Below are 19,469 nucleotides of genomic sequence, written 5' to 3'. Positions count from 1 at the left end.
ATAAATATCGCAGGAGCTCACAGCTCAGAGGAGTAGGCTAAATAAGTCTTTTGCTAATTGGTTAATATCTAACACTGGTAGGGAAAGAGAGAAAATACTCAGAGTTAAAAGAAAGCACCAACACCTAATCATTCAAAGAACAGACAGTATTTTTGGTTTTGTATTTTATTTTACACAAAAACAATTGGTTCTGTAACATTGGCAGGAAGAACACTGAAGTGTTGTTACATTATGGAAAATTCACTGACAAGTAAAACCTGGAACTTTGATTATATTGATGTAAACTTTGCTCTAATTTGCATACTGTGATTAGAGATGAAAATATGTTTGCAAAGAGTAAGGAGCTTGCAAGGCCTCTAGTGAAAGAAATTACTTCATCTCATTGTTCATTCTCTCTTCCTCTCCCTCCTCCCAAGACACGAGACCGCTAATTAGATTTCAGGAAAATGACTGGGTCCTGTTTTATAGTGGAGAGGATCAATGGATATTAAGAGGGCTGTCTTCCTTCTAGGGCTCCCTCCTCTTGCCTTCATGGGCCTGGGGCTGTGATGTAGCTTCAGGGGACCAGCGTGCCCGTCTCTAGTAAGGATTTGGGTGTTTCTTCAGTTCCCTGTCTGAGGGATTACTAGTCAGGACGATGAATCTCTCAGAAAAGGTCAAGTGCCTAGGTGTGTTTTGTGGCAAGTCAGGATAGTTACCAAGCACTTTTGAGAAATAAATAGAAAATAAGACATTATTTAATAAGTCTCTTACTACATAATGAGTAAAAAGGCCAAATGGTCGGGTAGGGAGAACTTGAATGCCGATATCTCCTTCTTGTCCAGGAGGTAGAACATTGCCATTTACATCTAAAATCTAGGATAAAACAGGACAATTTATTTAAGAGAATTTTTATTTAATGCTGCATCTTAAATCTTTGCATGTTCTATTTTGTTACCATTTAAGAATTTAGACTTCAAAAAGAACTTTAAGTATACTTTAAATTCCTAAGAGAAATGTATTTATTTAAATTCTTATTGCAAAATATATATAAAATGCAAGTTAACAAAATGTGAAAGAAGAAGAAAAATTTTCTTTCATTCTACCATCTAGCAATAATCACAATTTGGTGATATCTTTTGAGACAACATAGACACCAGGAAAAAATAGGAGCACTTTATAATGCACTGTTTATAAACTGCCTTTATCATTTAGCAATATCTCTTGATTGTCTTCTCCTCTCCAATCAATATTTCATTGGTGGTTTTCAAACTTTGTTTAACTGTAGAACAAACAAAACCTGACTTCAGAAGCCCAAGAGAAGTCAGCAGGAAAAGGGGAATGTTCTCTGGTTGAGATAGTGGTGGGTCAGCCAAAGCCTGGCTCTCTCAGCCTCTCCCAGTCATCATGGTTCCCTGAAGTGCCTGATGGAAGCTACCAATTATTAAGCACTTACTGCATCCCGAGTAATAAATGCTACAGCTCTAAGTGCTTCACGTTTTCTTTAGTCCTTACAACAGTCCCATCTGGTTAGAACTATTCTTAGGCTCATTTTATGGAGATGGATAGTGGAGATGATTGCACAACATTATGAATGTATTTAATACCACTGATTTGTGCACTTAAAAATGGTCAAGATGGTAAATTATATGTTATGTGTATTTTATCACAATAAAAAAAATTGGAGAAAAAAATGAAGGTAGTGATGCTGCTGGGGGATGCATGGCAGAGCAGTGTTTTCCTCTTGGCCACACCCTTTTGCATTCAATTATAGTTGCTCCAGAAAACCACTAGGCTTGAATTACTGAGGAACTGGTGGTACACTGCAGTTGGGATCACTGAGTACAGCTGCACCTGTGAGACCATCACAGCAATGCAGGTTGGGAACTGTCATTAAGAGGGGAGAAAGGAACACAGCTGTGTGAAAGGCCAACTTGATTGCTTGTAACGCAGACATGATAATGCTTAATTATCAATATTTCTGTCTCTAACTGAAGGCAGCCTACAAGCCAATGAACTGTTGCTAAGCCTGTTTACAGAATGTAACTAGGGCTCCCCTACCATCTCTTCTTAAAAAAGCTTTTCAAAGGCAGGGAGTGCAAGAGAGAAGTGAATAATAATAATGGCACCTATCTTCCGGACCTTTATTATGTACCAAGTATTTTGCTATGCTCTTTAGAGATGTTATCTCATTTAATCCTCACAAGAAACCGATAAAATCAATTCTGTTCTTACGATTACCAGCCTTCTCAGTTTGTCTGGGAATGAGGCAGGAGAGTGTCCCTGGGATGTATGACTTTCACTGCTAAAACCAGGCAAGTCCCAGGCAAACTGAGGCAAGTTGGTCACCCTCGTCCCCATTTTACAAATCAGGAAACTGAGGCTCTAACAGCTTATCCAAAGACACTCAGCTAGTGAAGAGCAGAGCCAGGCCTGACTCAGCAATCCCATCTTTAGACAAGGTTCCCAGAGCAAAGTTAAAGTAAGGGAAAGAGCCCAGCATCTGGCTTATTCTATAAACAGTGAAATTAGCAATGAATCTCATCTAAACTTTCTCAAACTCACCTGATCATAAGAATTACCTGGAGCGCTTGTTTAAAACATAGATTTCAGGATCCCATCCTGAATCTATTGAATCAGACTCTCTACGGCAGGGGCTGAGAGTTAGCATTTTTAACAAGTGCCCCTGTGATTCTTATGATCAGATAAGCTTGGGAAACATTGATCTAACCTACAACTAACCCTCATTTAAGTTTGGTTCTGAGCTCTCCATTCTGTAAACTCATCCATTTTGTGTTCTGTTGCTATGGTTTTCTCTCAGGTGTTAGTGTAAGTTCCTTTGGCTATGCCTAGCCTTGGCTGGGTTGATCTGAGAAGAATTCGAACCGTGTGCAAAGCTTGCAGATGGGATCATAGGATGCCCCCTAGGGATCAGGTGGTAGTAATGGCAGTGGTTATGGAGAGCCAGGAAATGGCCAGGGGAGGCTGGGGCAAGAGAGGGAGAATGCTGCCGCCACTATAAACTGTAGCCTCTTTTGGCCTACTTGACCTCATCAGGAGGTCTTGACCTCCCTCACCAGAAGGGGCAGGGTGGTGGTGTGGTTAAGAGCAGGGATACTGGAACCAGACTGCTTGGGATTGAATCCCAGTGCTAGAAGCTACTAGCTGTGTGACCTCAGGGAGTTCCTTACCTCTCTGTGCCTCATCTGTGAAATGGTTCTTATAATAATATATCTCTCATAAGTTCCTTCTTGGAATTAAATGGATTAATATTTGTAAAATACTTAGAACTGCTTGGCACAAGCAACTGCTTTGCAAAATATTCAAGGCCAATAAACTAATGTTTCTAACCCAGTTCTATCTTTACATAGAAGTTAAGATAGGATGGAAATGACCTGAAATCATCACCACAACTAAGAGTGTGGGGAGGGTAGAGGTGAGGTGAGTGGTAAACAGGTTGGGTTGTTGAATATTCTCCTGGAAGAGGATGTGCCAACCTTAACGTCAAACGCAGGAGAAGGCTTTCCCATTGAGCCAGGCTTCACTTTCATTCCCTTAAAATTTCCACAGATTAGCACCTAGTTAGGAAGAAGAAGGAGTAAAGTAGTATTACAAGTAACTTAAAATTCATTTATTCATTTACCTGCGCTCATTCAACAATATTTATTGAGAACTTACTATGAACCAGGCTCAAAATAAAACAATTTCTCTGCTCTTGTGGAGTGTAGAGATAGACACTAAATGAATATATATATAAAATAAAGTTATAACACTTAATTTATCATTACTAAAATATCCATATTTATGAAAACATTTGTACTCATATTAGCATGATATGCTGTTTCTACTTAATACATCTGTCAATTTCTGTTTTTATTTTTGGTATTTTAATTTTTGACCAGGTACTACATTCTGATGGTTTATAAATTGAAGCATTACAAAAAGACACATCGTGAAAAATTTCTTTCAGCCTTTCCCTTATCTGCTCTATTCTACCCTTCCCTTTCCTTACATAATAACCACTTTTGTTATTATTTCATTCATCTCCTCTATAATTTCTTATTATTATTTCTACGAGCTCTTTAAATAACTCTTTTAAGAGTATGCCTGCCAAGGAGTTGTCCAGTAAACTCACAATACTTCAAGTAACAAGGAACTCAGCAGCCCTGACTAATATATAGGGGAAGTCTCTTTCTGTAGATTTAGCATGTTTTCATTTAAAACATATTTTAATGCCCTCACTCTGATCAGTTATATAGTGGTTTTCCTCAATGAATGACTATTTAAACAACTGTTATAGAGCTTTTTTGCAACCAGCTTCCCTCCAGCTTTTTTTTTTTTTAACTATTCTTCCAACCACTCCACTCCCTCCTTATCCCTCAAAGAATCATAAGGTCATAATAAACACTTTGGTTTTATTCATCCGACTAATCAAGTCCAGCCCTGTCTTTTCAGTGAGGTCCATGTACCGTTTCAGTCTGTCCATATCCTTCGTAGATATCCAGACCTGTCCTGTTTCTCCACTGTTCAGTCACTTCAGGGTTGATGGGTTCCCCAGCACTCACGCAGTGCTTTAAGCTTTTGAACTTATAGCTTCTCAGAAAACAGATAAGTTAAATTTAGGAGGAAGAATGGAGAGAAATGGAAGTTAGGATGATTTCCAGTGAAATTTCAATATAAAATGGGTTGTAGTTCCTTCCTTACTTCTCCCTCCAATACAAAATAAATGAACCATTCTAACACATAGAATGACTCCCAAAACACCAGCTTTTCTTTTTCTTTTCTGCCTTTAGTTTTTTTTGGAGGGGTGGGGTGTGACTTGTTGCAAAAAAAATGGTGCCATCCTCAGGCAAAGTACCACATAATAACATTTTAAATCAGTGATTAAAAGTTTACCATGTCTGGATAAATTGTGGAATATTCATGCAATGGAATACTATGCAGCTGTAAAAAAAAAAAAAAAAAAAAAAAAAACGAGGAAGCTCCTGGACAGTGCTGTCCAATAGAACTTTCTGCCATGACGGAAGTGTTCTATAATCTGCACGATCCACTACAATATCATCTAGTCCTGTGTGGCTACTGAGTACTTGAAACATGATTAGTGCTACTGAGGAACTGAGTTTTAAGTTTAATTTAAATTTAAATTTAAATATCTGCATGTGGCTAGTGGTTACCATATTGGACAGCACAGTTCCAAGATGTATATTTAGGCAAAAAAGGGAAGATTCAGAACTGTGTGCACAGTATGTTTCCATTTATCTTTATAAAACAGTGGAGGAGAACATAGGCACATTGGCTTGTATGTGCACAGATTTCAGGGAGAAGGAGAATGGAGACTGAGGACAATGTTTGAAGGATGACTTTTAACTATATATTCTTATAGACTTATTGAATTTTACATCATATGAACTACTTCCTATTCAAAAATTTAAAAAAATAAATTTCAAAATATTTACCAATCCACCCTTTCAAATGGAATTCATAATAGAATAAAAGACATTCATCCTTTTTCCTATTTGCTGGGATAAGGTTCCAAAAAGGAGCAATTTCTCTATTTTTGCCGCTCAGGTAACAGTCATCATCCAAAAGATTAAACACCTTCTCACCCATAAGCACAGGGCTCTGAGGTGTACCTGGGGCTTTACCCTCATTTTTCTCTCCTTGCTTGGGGCAGCCTGCCCTGGATGCAGTAATTATCACTTACAGAATGAAAGCAAGAAGGAGAAGGAGGAGGAGAGATTGTTAAATCCCGGACCTACTAGTCTGGAGCTATGTTTCAGGCAGAAAGATCTTTTATAGCTTCCTCCTCCTCTCCCTTCCCCCAACTAGGTGCCTATTTACCAGCCTTTCTTACCTGCTCATATCACTCTGTACAAGCATTCGGTATGCAGTTGGCGCTGAACAGAAGACTGTGATGGGAAACTTGGAAAGTGTCTGCAATGTAGAGGTAAACTCTTGGTCTTATGACAACATTAATAAGTGCCTAAATGTCTAGGGTAGGCACAGCACCACTTAAACATTCTTTATTCTAACATGAATGCACTCATGCCTTTCCTCTGTACATCTTTTCAGAATAACTGACTTCCCAGATGTGACATATCTTAAATCATGTTGTCTACTCTGATTTCTGCAAGTTACTGTATTCACCAGTCCTGTCAGTGACACTGCTAATGCATCTCTAAATGTTGACCTCTTGTGCTCTGCCTTACTTGCAAGATGGAAGTTGGCTCAAAACGTGGCAGATAATGTGCAAATACACATGCTCCCTGGATCCATGGAGAAAAAACACTGCTCCATGCAGACTTTGCCCAGCCTGTGTCTGAGGTATTCCACATCACATCCGAAGGTGTTAAATCCAGCCAGAACCTGGGAAAACAAGGAATAGCCCTGACATATACAGGAAAACAAATTTAAAAGACCAATAAATGGATCATCGCCTTGGCAGTTTTGACACATGAAGCTGCGGTTCTGTGAAAGTACCTTCCATTTACAGATAATCCTAAGCCAAAACTGCTGTGGGTGTGTCCGGTCATTTTAGGAGGTCCACTTGTTCCACTGGTGAAGTAAATGGCCATCATCTCATTGTGCTTTGTCTTCACGCAGGTGTGGTTGTCACTGGCATGTCTATGAAGGACAAACCACAATGATTCTGCACATTAGACACAGCGTCAGAGACTGTCACCACAGAAAAGGATTCGAGAAACCGTCTACTCGGACCCCTTCATCTCATGGATCAGGCCCCAGTGACTCAAGTCGAATTCCAAGGTAAAAGCCATCTCTCTCTGCATCTTTTTAGGTGCGTTCCAGAATCAAACTAAACTTTGCCATCAACAGCCCATTTATAACAGCCGATTTCATAGCTTTTTACTGTATGATAAAGAAGAGTTAAAGCATTTTAAAAATTCCAGAGTTTTATCATACCACCAGCAGAATGAGGATTCTGTGATCTTGTAATCGTGGATATATGAAAAACTGCCCCTTCCTCTTTACTGTGGATGCTTTAAAATGTGTTTTTTTTAAAAAAAATGGGTATGTTCATGGAAGTCCTGGGTAATAGTATAAAGCAGGGATCAGCAAACTACAGTCCCCGGGCCAAAGCTGGCCTGCCTCCTGTTTTTGTAAATGAAGTTTTATTGGAACACAGGCATGCCCATTCATTTGCATATTGTCCATGGCTGTGTTCACACTACAACAGCAGAAATGAGTAGTTGTGACAGACACTGCAAAACCTAAAATATTTGCTATCCACCCCTTTTATAGAAAATGCTTCCTGATCCCTGAAAGGACAGGTTTTCTGTTTCCCACAAGAGAGTCTACACAGTTCTGAATATAACGCACAGTAAGACTGAAGAGGATCTAAGCATCCATCCAGGGATGGGAGGGCTGCAGTAAAAGAGAAAGAAAACGTTTAGTTCTGAGGGATAATTGGGCTGCTCTATCAGTCATACATTAGGGCAGCTGAGAGGAGGTCAGCTCTGCACATCCAGTGTCTAAGAGGCACACAGATTTTATCTGGAAGTATTGGGTTGAGAATGGATGAATCAGAAACATCCAGGCCATGAGAAATAGAAAAGCTATTTTCAAAGACTAGCAAAGCTAGACCAAGTGTTTAGTCTATGATTCCATAATTATCTGCCTTAAAAATAATTAGTACCTATCACTGTGTACCTATGACTTCTATCATAGATACAGTTGCTTTGGAAACCTAAGGCAGGGTTATCGTACCAAGCTCTCACTACTGGAGGCAGTAAACCTAACAGTTAGGAGTATGGGCTCAGAAGCCAGACTGCCTGAGTTTGAAACCCAACTCTGCCAGATCCTAGCATTTGACCCTATTCATCTGTGTAATTATAGTACCTGCCCTTAGGTTGTTGTGAGATTTAAATGAGTTAGTATATCTGAAGTGCTTGGAACAGTTTTTTGCACATAACCAGTGCCATATAAATGTTAGCCTTATTGCAATTATAACATTGTTTTTGTTAGAATAGTACCTGGCCTTTGGTAAGAACTCAATAAATGTTAGCTACTTTAGAGAAAGTAGGAATAAGTTCATAGTTGCAAGCATGCTTCCAAATCCTTGAGTAAAGCATGCTCATTCTAGAGAAGGAATTTTCTGCCAAATATAACCAATGCCTGGTAGCAGTTCCAAGTAACCCTAGAAGCACCCCCATAGGAGAGCGTGAACATCAGTATAATTCAGTTTTATATTTGCATCCATTAACATTAAGTGTTCTTCTTATTATAACCTGCTAGAAGCATTGCTGTCAGCAAGAGAATTATATAGTCTACACAGAAGGATTGATAGCAGTCAATTTCCCTGGGAAATGATGACAGCTCTGTGGTTGATGCTGTGACGCACCTGCTAGATCCCACTGCAGGAATAAAGGACTTAGCCCCACAAGCGCTGATAGCCCTCTTTAAAGATTGCCTTGGCTGAAGAGAGCTGCCTTGCTCAAGGACACGCCACCTTCAAGGGACAGCCGGCACTAATTACTGATTAGTATGGGCATATAAAGGCCAGGACCTCTTACTTTAGCTGGGAACAACTCTGAGGGGCTATCCAAAGTCCAGAGGTCCCAGTGGGTTGGCTGAGGGCTTTTTGGGGAGTTCATGGCAGATAAATTTCTTCCTCTGCCCAATTCCACATTGTTCCCCTTCGTTCACAGGTGTTGATCCCAAAAGAACTCCTTAATAAACTTCTTACACAAGTAATCTCTGTCTTGGGGTCTGCTTCCTGGAAATCCCAACATACGAAAACACTCCAAGCTGCTTCCTGCCTCAGAGCTTTGCACTATTAGTGCAGAAATAATCAGTTGTTCCCTTTGCCTATTGTTTTAATTTTCATTTTCCTGATCACTTGTGGGTTGAGTAACTTTTCAATTTGCCTTTCTTTTGGGGAAGCTGTTCTACAACAGTGATGGCTACTCACTTCATCATCTCCTTGAGGTTCCCCCACCCCTCTCTGGGCTTCTGAGACACAATTAGCTTGGAGTGCAGATTTTCACATTTAGATGCAACAGCATCTACTGCTGGGGCTAAAACTTCATTGGTAATAATGCACTTTGCTTTTGAAGATTGTAGTCTGTAGAGGATGTCTTTCTGGGTCAGCTGAGTGGTTCCTGGAATTACAACCGTCCCTAAAGGAGCAGAAAAGAAACAGTGTTTAGAAGGAAGGATTTCCTTCATCATGTTCGTTAGGATAGTGTCGATGGTTCATGTACATTCTGTAATCTCAGAATGAGTTAGAGTACCAGCAAGGGATCTATTTGTCTTCCTTTCATTATTTTGCTTTGCCTTTCTTGGGCTCTCAAAGTTATGACCCTTCTAACCTAACATGAAAGGGTATTAAAAGCTGGATGATTATCTTCTGGCTGAAGATCATTCATACTGCTCAGCTTGAAGAGGGTTTTGATTGAAAAGTAATGTTACCAATGTTGATTGAGTACTTGAGTGCCAGGTGCTATTCTAAGTGTTCTGCATGTTTTAACTCATTTGATCCCCACCCAAAACCCCCAAACACAAAAGCTGTGAATAACTTGCCCAAGATCACCAGTAGGAAGTGGCAGTGTAGGAACTGAACCCTGCAGCCTGACCCCAGAGCTGTACACTTAACCACTTCTGTCCAGTGTCTCTTAAAATGGGCATGACTGTTTGATGGTTTCTTTCCAAAGGGAAGAATTAAGGCATTCATCTTTTCTGTGCTGCTATTCCGACCTGCTGTGACTTCCACTGTGAGGTGTAGTGGAATGGTTCAGAGTATGTCCTGGAGCCAGATACTCTTACAGCTTGGCCTTGGCAAGCCACTTCACTTCCATGAGTCTCAGGTTCTGCCTGGTCGTTCCTGGACTCTTGACACTGACTCATCTTTATTTTGGCAAGGACAAGCCCCTTCAATGGAATTCTTCAGGAAACAGACAACCACGACTAAAATTCAAGTTTCCTCAGAATATCTTCCCTTTCTAAACATGGCAATGTAATAACAGGTTTTTACTCCAAGGTTATTCCTTAAAGATGTGCCACCTAGGGATAAGTAGTTAGCCTCCCATGGCCTAACACTTTTCCATAATTTAAAGGCACTCTCTAGCAGTAAGCCCACTGCCAGCATTTCATGCCCAGAAGAAGCACTTTTTTAAAAACATTACCCTTAGAAAATTAATTTCTGCCAATATATAATTCATATCATATCTTTAAAAGAATCTATTAACAGTGATCAATCTTACCTATTAAAACTGTTTCCTGTCCAAACTAATTATTCTGGGAAACATTACATAGTTTCTTGTCAGGGAGCACACTGTTACTTTAAATAAAAAAACAATCTTCCAGAATTACTCTGGAGTAATGTCCAAGTTGATTATAAACACAATGGATTTGTTTATTCATTCATTCTTTTAAAAATATATATTGAGAGCCTACTATGTGGCAGACACTTTTCTAAGTGCTAAGGATACAGTAGAGGTCCCTGCCTTCATGGATCTTACATTCTAGACAGACATTAAGCACATACACAATATCAGGTGATAAGTGCTGTTTAAAAGGATAGGGAATGACCACTTTGGGTGGGGTGGGGGAAGCTGTTTTAGATAGGGTGCCTAGGATGGCCTCTCTGAGGAGGATTCCTATTTATATTTGTTTCATGTAAAAAAAAAAGTTCAAAACTTCCAGAAATAAAATGTCCATTTCTGCTTCATAGTTGTTATTTTGCATAAGGGCATAGGCATTGACACATGCTACTGACACCGGATAGAGAAAGCCCTGTGGAGCAGCAGAAAGAGCTCTGGGCTGGACATCTGGGCTCCAAGGTCCTTGTTTTGCCTATTTCCCTAATCAAGGAGTGACCTTGGCCAAGTTGCTGAATTTGGACCTTGCTTTCCTCATCCACAAATTAATGGGAGGACTAGTTCCTTGTCACTCGAAGGGTAGCCCCTGGACCAGCAGCATAGACATCACCTGGAGTTCTTAGAAATGTAGGATCTCAGGTCCCACCCAGGCTTATTGGATCAGAATCTGCATTTTAATGAGATCCCCAAGCGATTCACATGCACGTCAAAGTTTGAGAAGAATGAACTAGATGATTTTTAAGAACTGTTCCTATTTTGAAATTTTATGAAAATTCTAGAAAATGTTGGTGAGTGCCTTGGGCTCCAGTACTGACTTGCTGAGTGACTTTGGGAAAGCGAGTTAATGTTTCTTCCCCCTCATCTGTGGAAGTTTTGGCTTTCCTGTTTATAAAATGAGGCTTCTCCTTCCTAATCATAAGGCTCTTGTGAAGACAAAATGAGCAAATGAGAGAATGTTTATTATAATGCCAGAGGGACTACATCCATCTAGAAACTTCCTAAAGATCTGTGGACTGAGATGGGTGTTATACTAGCTTTTTGTGGTAGATATTACTTAAATAAGGGACCAACTCATTCAGAATTGATATTTTTTAATAATTATATACTGAGATTTCTGTTGAAATGGGATTTGGTCCATAATACATAGAGAAGAGTTTTATAATTAAAATGTGATATGAGAGTTTGTTGTTGGCACTGGGGGCTGTAGAGCAGATCTCTCTGAGAGCTTGGAAAAAAAGGAAATAGATTGCCTTCCAAGAGCTAAACCATAAAGTCAACATAAAATAGACTAGAACAGAGATTTGAAAAGTCAGTGTAAGCAGACATCATGATTGACAGAGTAGCAAGATTAAACTGTACCCTGATATACCTGTTCCCTGTGGCTTCAGAGCAAAACAAATAGAGATAGAAGCTGCCTGCTGAAGAGCCTGTTCGCCTGCAGAGGCCAGTTGTTCTTTCTGGACTTTTTTTTTCCTCTAAGATTCCCAGTAGATGTTCAATAATTCTCCTTCCTTATTCAACTAATATGAACGGCTTTCTGGTCCTGGAAATCAGTGAGTCCCTTCTAAGACAGTGAGCTTGAGCAGCTTTCAGGAAAGCAATCATTTCGTTAAAAAACTGTATAAAAGTGGACTGTGCAACTCTAGTGTCTAATTTCTATTTAAACATGAGATTAGAGCATATAACTCTCCTCAAATGTGAGTAATGATTATAATAAACTAAGAATGGTTACTTAATATAATGATTTATTATGACAATAGAGATACTAATTAATTCAACAAATATTTCACTGAGCATTTACTATACGCCGGTCATTGGAAATGCAGAGATGAATATATCACAGCCATTGCCTTTTAGGAGCTTACATAGTCCTTTGGGAATGACAGATTTATGATAAAATAGTATACCCAGACAATATAGTACAGGTTAAAATAGAAATACATACATGTTTCTTTGGGGAGCCCAAAAAAGAAAGTACCTGGATTGGGACATCAGGGTGGGGTTGCCTAACATTAGAACTGAGACTTGAAAGTCTAATAGGAGTTGCCCAGGTGGTCAGGCGTGAGAGAAAGGCTTTCCAAGAATAGGAAACTGTGTCCACAAAAGCCATGAGACGAGAGAGACCACAAACCTTATAGGAAACCATTTGTCATGGCTAGAGTACAGAGTAGGAGGGTGGGGAAATGAGAACAATGAAGGGAAGATAACCAGAGCCTTCCGTGACACACCTAAGTAAGTTCAGATTTTATCTGGTAGGCAACAGGAAGTTATTAAATAATGTCAGGTAGCAAAATGGCAGGATAAAATGTGTGTTCTAGAAAGAACCCTGGCTGTGGAGGATGAATTGGATTGGAGTGCAGTGTGGGCACACGTGAGACCCAAATTAGGGAGACTTCTGGGGAAATCTATTCAGGAGATGTTAAGTAAAGCAAGGGCAATGGAGTTGGAGAAGAGGGACTCTAGAGGCATGCAGAAGGTCAAATTTACAAAACTTAGGAACTGATTAGGAAGGAGTCTAGATGCCTGGCTTAAGGCACCACAAGAATGGTAATAGACCATGAGGGGAATAAAGGCAGGAAACAAGAAGTGGCATGGGTTCTTTGAGTTTGTGGCTGCCTTGAGTTTCACATGACTATGGGTCCTATGGGAGGAGAACAGCAGTAGGTATGAGGGTACATGATTGTTGATTGGCATTCATATAATAAAACAATTTCATTTTGAAAAACCCAATTCCCAGTTTAGGTCAAAAGACATGGCATGTTTCTAATACATTTCTAAGGTTCCTGAAAATAATACAATATTGTGAACAGTTCCTCAAATAATTTACCCAAATAAATGTTTTCTGATTAGTTAGATGTTTTGGAAAATCTCCCGTCCAGCCTCCTTTAAACTGAATCAGATTATGAACATTACTAACCTGTTCTCAGACAGGCTATGTTTGCAAGCCACCACTCTGGGATCCTGGGCAGAATCACAATTACTCGATCTCCCCTTTGTAGAGCACAGGCTTCTGCAAGTATATTGGCAAATTTCCTGGACAAAGATCCCAGTTCTTCAAAACTCCATCTCACTTCTTTTCCATTTCCACTTACCCACCAGAAGGCTGGATTGGAAGGTCTCTTTCCAGCCTGAGGAAAGACAAACCACTCATGGATTTAAAGGTGGTTATGCAGCTAAATTCTATTTCAACTGATTTACTGGAATATTTCCTCTGAAGAAAATTCACAAGTCATTATTGGGACATACATGGAGTATTTGGAAATAACTCTGAGGTCCTTATTTCTGGATGTTGAGAGCTATGTCATTTCCTCTAGCACATGTCATTTCTCATTGAGCCTGATTATTTTTCTTTCCAAAAAGTTAGAATTCTTGCCTCCGTTTATATTTCTCTCAATGCTGTTTCTAAGCCTCATTTCCTAACATTTCTGACTCTTGGAATCACTTTTCACTCTACTCCTTTTTGTTTTTTAAAAAATTAACCTATAATCATACATTTTTGTAACCCAGGCTTTATGGACCAGGAAACTTAAGATGTTGAGCCAGATAATTTTCTACTGTGGGAGACTGTCCTGTGCATTACAGGACATTTAGCAGCATCCCTGGCCTCTACCCATTAGCACCACCTTCTCTCAAGTCATGGCAACAAAACTGTCTCCAGACATAGCCAGAAGTCCCCTGGGGCAAAGTCACTCCCGGTTGAGAAACTATAGCCTGAATGATCCTTGCTCCATACCTTTTCCGTATTGGTCCATTTGTCCAGGACATCTTTAGCAAAGTTAAAATACTCTGGAACCTCCAGTTTGAAGTCCTGTTTTATGGATTCATAGTTGGAGAAATTCTGAGGGGTCACTATTCTGTAATCTTTATGCACTGCTCTCACAGAACCAGGAACTGCTAGGCGCTGAAAACACTTGGCACGAAGTAATATCTCCATGGTGACAAGAACTAGAATCAGTCTTGTTGGATGTTTTAGCACTCAGGATTTCCACGGAGATCAATCCATCTAAAAGTCAACCAAAAGGACAACCATTTGTTTCTGTCCTAAAGGTAGCCAAACACCAAAGCAGCTAAGTTTTATTATTCTTATTAAGAATCATCATAACAGTACCATTTTCTGAGCACCCACTATGTTCCAAACACTGTGCTCAGTGTTTTACTTACATCCGATTTATCATTAAATCTTCAGAGTAACCCTGTGAAATGGATACTATTATCATCTCTGTTTATAGATAGAAAATATGTCTACTAAGAGGCTGTCGTAGTCAGCTCTGGCTGCCATAACAAAAATACCATCAACCTAGTGGCCTAAACAAACAGACATTTGTTTCTCACAGTTCTGGAGGCTGGGAAGCCCAAGATCAAGGTGCCAGCTGATTCATTTCCCCCCGAGGGCCCTGTTCCTGGCTTGCAGATGGTCGCCTTCTCTCTGTGACCTCACATGGTGGACAGAGAGAGAGCAAGCGAGCTCTGGTTTCTCTTCTTCTTGTAAGGATACTAATCCCATCATGGGGGCCTCACCCTCACGACCTCTTCTAAACCTACTTACCTCCCAAAGACCCCACCTCCAAATACCATCACATTTGAGGAGTTGGGACTTCAACATGTGACATTGGGGGGACACAAACATTCAGCCTGTAACAGAGGCACTGGTTGGATTTGAACCCAGAGCTGTCTGGTCCCAGTCTATTCTCCTGACTACTACATGCTATTGTGTCCCATTAGCATTTCTAAAGAAGTAAAGACCAAGGTCACCCAGTTACTCTCAGTGAAAGCAAAGGGCTAAGCTGTTTTATTAATCAAGAAAATTGCTACCTTTAATCTGTAAATTTATATATTCAGAAGATTTTCATAAACAGAATACTCTGCCTCAAAGTATTAGGCATTTGTAAAAGTTAATCTAGAAACAAAAAGAAATATAAGCATATAGCAACAGCCAATTATATATCCTAGACAGGGTAAATAAAATTATAAAAAATATTTAACACACTTGAATAACTTTGTAAATTAAAATTAGGTGAAAGATAAAATAATACTATATTATAAAATGTATTTTATGTTTTGTAAATTATTATTAAGAAACAAGTTCTTTTTTTAAGCCTTTTTATTTAATATCTTTCACCTGCAGATTTCAAAAGTAGTGCAGGAATGTTTAGGAGAATGTTTCTCAGTGGATAATCCATAGATGAAGCGGCTGAGAGGAGCCCAGTATCAATCAGGCATGAAAGCACTGTGGGAGGTCCTCTAGTTTATAGGCTGCAGCTTCCACGCTCCCAATCAGCACCCATGCTATCTTCAAGTCCAGGCCTGGAGCTGCACTTACTGGAGATGTAATAATAGGGCTTTAACCTTTAGGGTTTTTGTGGGGGAGGCCCCTCTGGGCCACGCAGCCCTCCCTGCTTCTGTGGGAAATCATTTGATCATGATGGCATTGACTTGGCTGAGGTCTCATAAAGGAGGCTGTTAAAAACAGAGTTCTAGGAATTATAGGGTTCTCTTCTTTACACTTTCCATAAGCTTCCAAATTTCCTGCAATAAAACACTACCCTCACATTCATTAAATCGTCATTTTTACCTGCAATTCTAACTGTGTGGTGTATAAAGCAGTGTGGCTATGTGGAAGCATTTCTGTATTGATAAATTGCCAAACAATAATTAATAACAGATGTCAGCCATAAGTTTTACCCTAAATAGACCTGGTGTTTGGGCATCATGTTGCTGCACCCAACACACTGGAGATGTGGATTTGTCTTCAGACTCTTCCACCTGTTTGTGTGAACACCTGACAAGTCAGTGAGCTTGAGCCCTCTGAGATCAACTCCTCACTTTTCACCCAACTCCTCACTTTTCACCCGCAAAGAAAATGGAGCCCCAGAGAAGGGAAGCAACTTGCTACAATGTGTCGTATGAGTTAGAACTAGAATTCCTAATTTTGGACTCCTATTTGAGTGTTCCCTTTACTACAGTTCAACAGGATTTCCATAGAGCAGTGATTCCCACCCTGACTGTATATTTGAATCACCAGGAATGCTTTATAAAAATACCCATGCCTGGGTCTTGGACCAATTAAATCAGAATCTCTAGGGGTGGAGCCTGGGCATCATATTCTTAAAAATTTCCTCAGAGGATTCTAATGTGCAAACAAGGTTGGGAATCTCTGATCTAGAGGCTATGTTCTGTGAAACAGCAGCATCAGTACCACCTGGAAGCTTAGAAATGCACATTCTCGGGCCCCGGTTTCACATTTACCAATAGAACCTCCATCAGAGAGTTGTCCAGAAGATTAAATAAGATAATGCATGCCAAGTGCTTATCATGGTGCCTAGCATATTACTATCCACTGGAACATGAGTTGGCAAGCTTTTTCTATAAAGGACCAGATAGTAAGTATTTTAGGCTTTGCAGGCCACCTGGTCTCTGTTACAACTGCTTAACTCTGGTTGAGATGGTAGCCATTGAAAATACATAAATAAGCAGGCATGACTGTATTAAAAAATAAAACCCTATTTATGGATACTGAAACTTGAATTTCAGATAATTGTCATGTGACGTGAATTATTACTTCTATTTTGATTTTTTCCAAATATTTAAAAATGTAAAAACCATTCTTGGTTCACAGGCTGTACAGAAACAGGTAGAGGGCTAGATTTAGCCCATTGGCCATAGTTTGCTGATCTTTGTGCTAGAATGTGAGTTCTACGAGGGTAGGGGCCTTGTCTGTTATGTTCACAATACTATCCCTGGGAACTGTAATAGTGTTTGGCCCATAATAGGCGCTTATTAAATATTCGTTGAATGAATAAACAACTTTTCCAGAAGGGAGAACTTTTACACATGGTTTTATTTCAATAACTCAGGATTATAATAGACCTGAGAAGTGCCTCCATAGCTTTAACCAGATTTATGTGATACCTGCACTGTTCACATGTGGGTATTTAAATTTAAATACTACGGAAGAATCAGTTTTTCAATCACCCTAACTATATTCAAAGTGCTTAATACTCACGTGTGGCTAGTGGCTACTGTATATGGGTCAGTGCAGACCCAAAACATTTCTATCATTGCAGAAAATTATTTTGCACAGTGTGATCTATGTTTATAATAGCTCACAACTAGAGTGACATGAAGCATTAAAATACAGCAAAATTAAGGAGAAGGGTCCCCAAGGTAAAATTTTTCTAAGGGTTCAGGGTTAGTAAAGCCTTTCCCATCACTGTTCTCTTGTGTAAGGGCTAGGAGAGGGTAAGTGTTACCAGAAAGCTCTTAGAGGTTCTCTTAGGCTCTAGGAGAGAGGCTGCTCTTTAGAATATAAATAAACCCCAAGTCCTCAAACATCGTGTCTGGCAGTGGGGTTGAGGGGAGAGGGAACCACCCTTCTCTGGTATTTGCTGGCACGTTACAGGCCTCACATTTGGCAGCCGTCTCCCCTCTTACACAATTAGCATCAGGTTTCCTTCAACTGAAGGAACAAGTTAAGTAGTCAACACCCAGTTTTTAGTGTTGTAACTTTTCTGTCTTTGTTTTTAAATTTTTCTGGATAATGTCTTCAAAGGGCTCAAGAAACATAAAAAGTACACAATGAAAAATCTGCCTCCCAGCCCGAGTCTCACAGCTCCCCAGTTTCGTCTCCCTCCCACTCGCTCAGGGAACCACTATGATTATTTCCATGTATCTTTTCAGAGTTTCTTTATGTGTATTCAAGCAAATATGACTGTAGATTCTTATTTCTTCACCACTTTTACACAACAGGTAGCCTAGAAGACACACTATTCTGTCTGTTAAAAATAGTTTTCTACAGTGAAATTGTGGAGTACACGTATCAGTACACAGAGATCTTCCTTACTCTGTTTTTGTTTGTTTTTAAACAGCGGCATGGCATTCTAGTCCCCTATTCATCATCATTTGTTTCCAATATTTTGCAATTTAGATGAAATTTTGAAACTATTTCCTTCACCACATTCAGAATCCTTCAAATAGACATTGAAAAGAAAATTGACCAGTCATTTGGAGCTTAAAATCAGCCAAGCCGTTCTGTTCCACCAAAAAGAAAATATCAACACTCCCCTCATCAAAACTGTAAGGTTCCCTTCTCCCCAACAAAGTTATGTTCCTGTCTTTTCACTGATCTCAACATTGCACAACATCTGTTTTCAAAGTCTCCAATATTCTTTGCCAGTGAAAAAGCTGACATAACCTTACCAGTGTGAGTCCAGATTTTTATACTGAGCCACAGAAAACTCTTCTGAAAGACAGTCCCACTGTTGGTCAGATGGGCTTTTGAAAGTAGCGAAGGTCTCATCTGAAAGGCAAGCTCTACAGCCATAAAAGCAGCAGTGCCAAGGGAGCCTTAGCCTCCCCACATCTCTAACAGCACCTCCCCCGCCAAGCAATCCAAGCAATCACAGTGCCTTGGCATACAGAGCCTCCAAGCAGGGTGGAGCCCCTACTATTCTCCCTAACCCTACCAAGACCCTGCCTTAAACTTCTCTAGAGGATTTTTGGAGCTGCCCTTGACTACCTAATGGAGAAAAGTGGCTGCCCCCCAGGTTATTTTCTTAGATTTGCATGTACATGTTTCCAGAAGTTGCCTAGAGGTAGTTGGCATACTATCTGGATGATGCAGAAAATGAATTCCTATCTGCCACTGAGCTGGGTGGGGAGCTAAGTAGACAGTACAGTGAAAAACTCAGCTGCTACTCAGACTCAGTTACATTTTTTCTAAAACATTTAATGGCATTAACACGTACACATAGTTTTTAAAAAATTAAATAGCACCAAAAGGCTTAAAATGAAAAACTCAGCTGCTATATTTACAGCCTTTTGCGTGTACGTACTGCTGGTCACTTACTAAATAATATTCCACAACAACTCAGAAATTCTGATAGAAACACCACGGCTGACCAAGACTTCAGTGAGAGCATTTTTGATTTGTTGGTTTTGTTTGTTTGTTTGTTATCTTTGCTCGAAAGTGCCTGCGCCAGCCCAGCAAACCTTGCATCGGAGACAAAATACTCACTAAAGTGACAGATTCTGACACAGCTGGAGATGATGGCAGACCTGTTTCCTAGAAGAGCAGCCCGAAAACGTAAACTCTCACACCTGCTTCAGTCCTGGGAGCAGCCAAAAGAAGAGAGAGGAGCAGTCTGACAGTTGGAA

General features: G+C 39.9%; 1 protein-coding gene across 4 annotated transcripts in view; it reads right to left on the bottom strand.

The window, feature by feature from the left end:
• Window positions 1-19,469, bottom strand: part of LOC106839004 (acyl-CoA synthetase medium chain family member 3) — a 23,713-nt gene extending 4,244 nt beyond the window's left edge. The window contains exons 1-11 of one of the 4 annotated variants that reach the window (XM_044747339.2): window positions 19,330-19,469; window positions 18,513-18,612; window positions 14,050-14,319; window positions 13,234-13,444; window positions 8,909-9,116; window positions 6,460-6,603; window positions 6,189-6,345; window positions 5,834-5,913; window positions 4,449-4,572; window positions 3,477-3,557; window positions 754-855 (exon numbers count right to left, since the gene is read on the bottom strand). In XM_044747339.2, coding sequence (XP_044603274.1) covers window positions 754-855; window positions 3,477-3,557; window positions 4,449-4,572; window positions 5,834-5,913; window positions 6,189-6,345; window positions 6,460-6,603; window positions 8,909-9,116; window positions 13,234-13,444; window positions 14,050-14,250 — 1,308 coding nt within the window. In that variant the 5' untranslated portion in view covers window positions 14,251-14,319; window positions 18,513-18,612; window positions 19,330-19,469. The remainder of the gene's footprint in view (window positions 1-753; window positions 856-3,476; window positions 3,558-4,448; window positions 4,573-5,833; window positions 5,914-6,188; window positions 6,346-6,459; window positions 6,604-8,908; window positions 9,117-13,233; window positions 13,445-14,049; window positions 14,320-18,512; window positions 18,613-19,329) is intronic. The other 3 variants (XM_070484709.1, XM_014853433.3, XM_044747340.2) reach the window with 3 other exon arrangements.

This window comes from Equus asinus, chromosome 14 (genome assembly GCF_041296235.1).
Source record: "Equus asinus isolate D_3611 breed Donkey chromosome 14, EquAss-T2T_v2, whole genome shotgun sequence".
In the NCBI taxonomy this organism is placed as follows: domain Eukaryota; kingdom Metazoa; phylum Chordata; class Mammalia; order Perissodactyla; family Equidae; genus Equus; species Equus asinus.
Note: the sequence above shows the minus strand (reverse complement) of the source record. Positions and strands in the feature narration are given on the sequence as shown.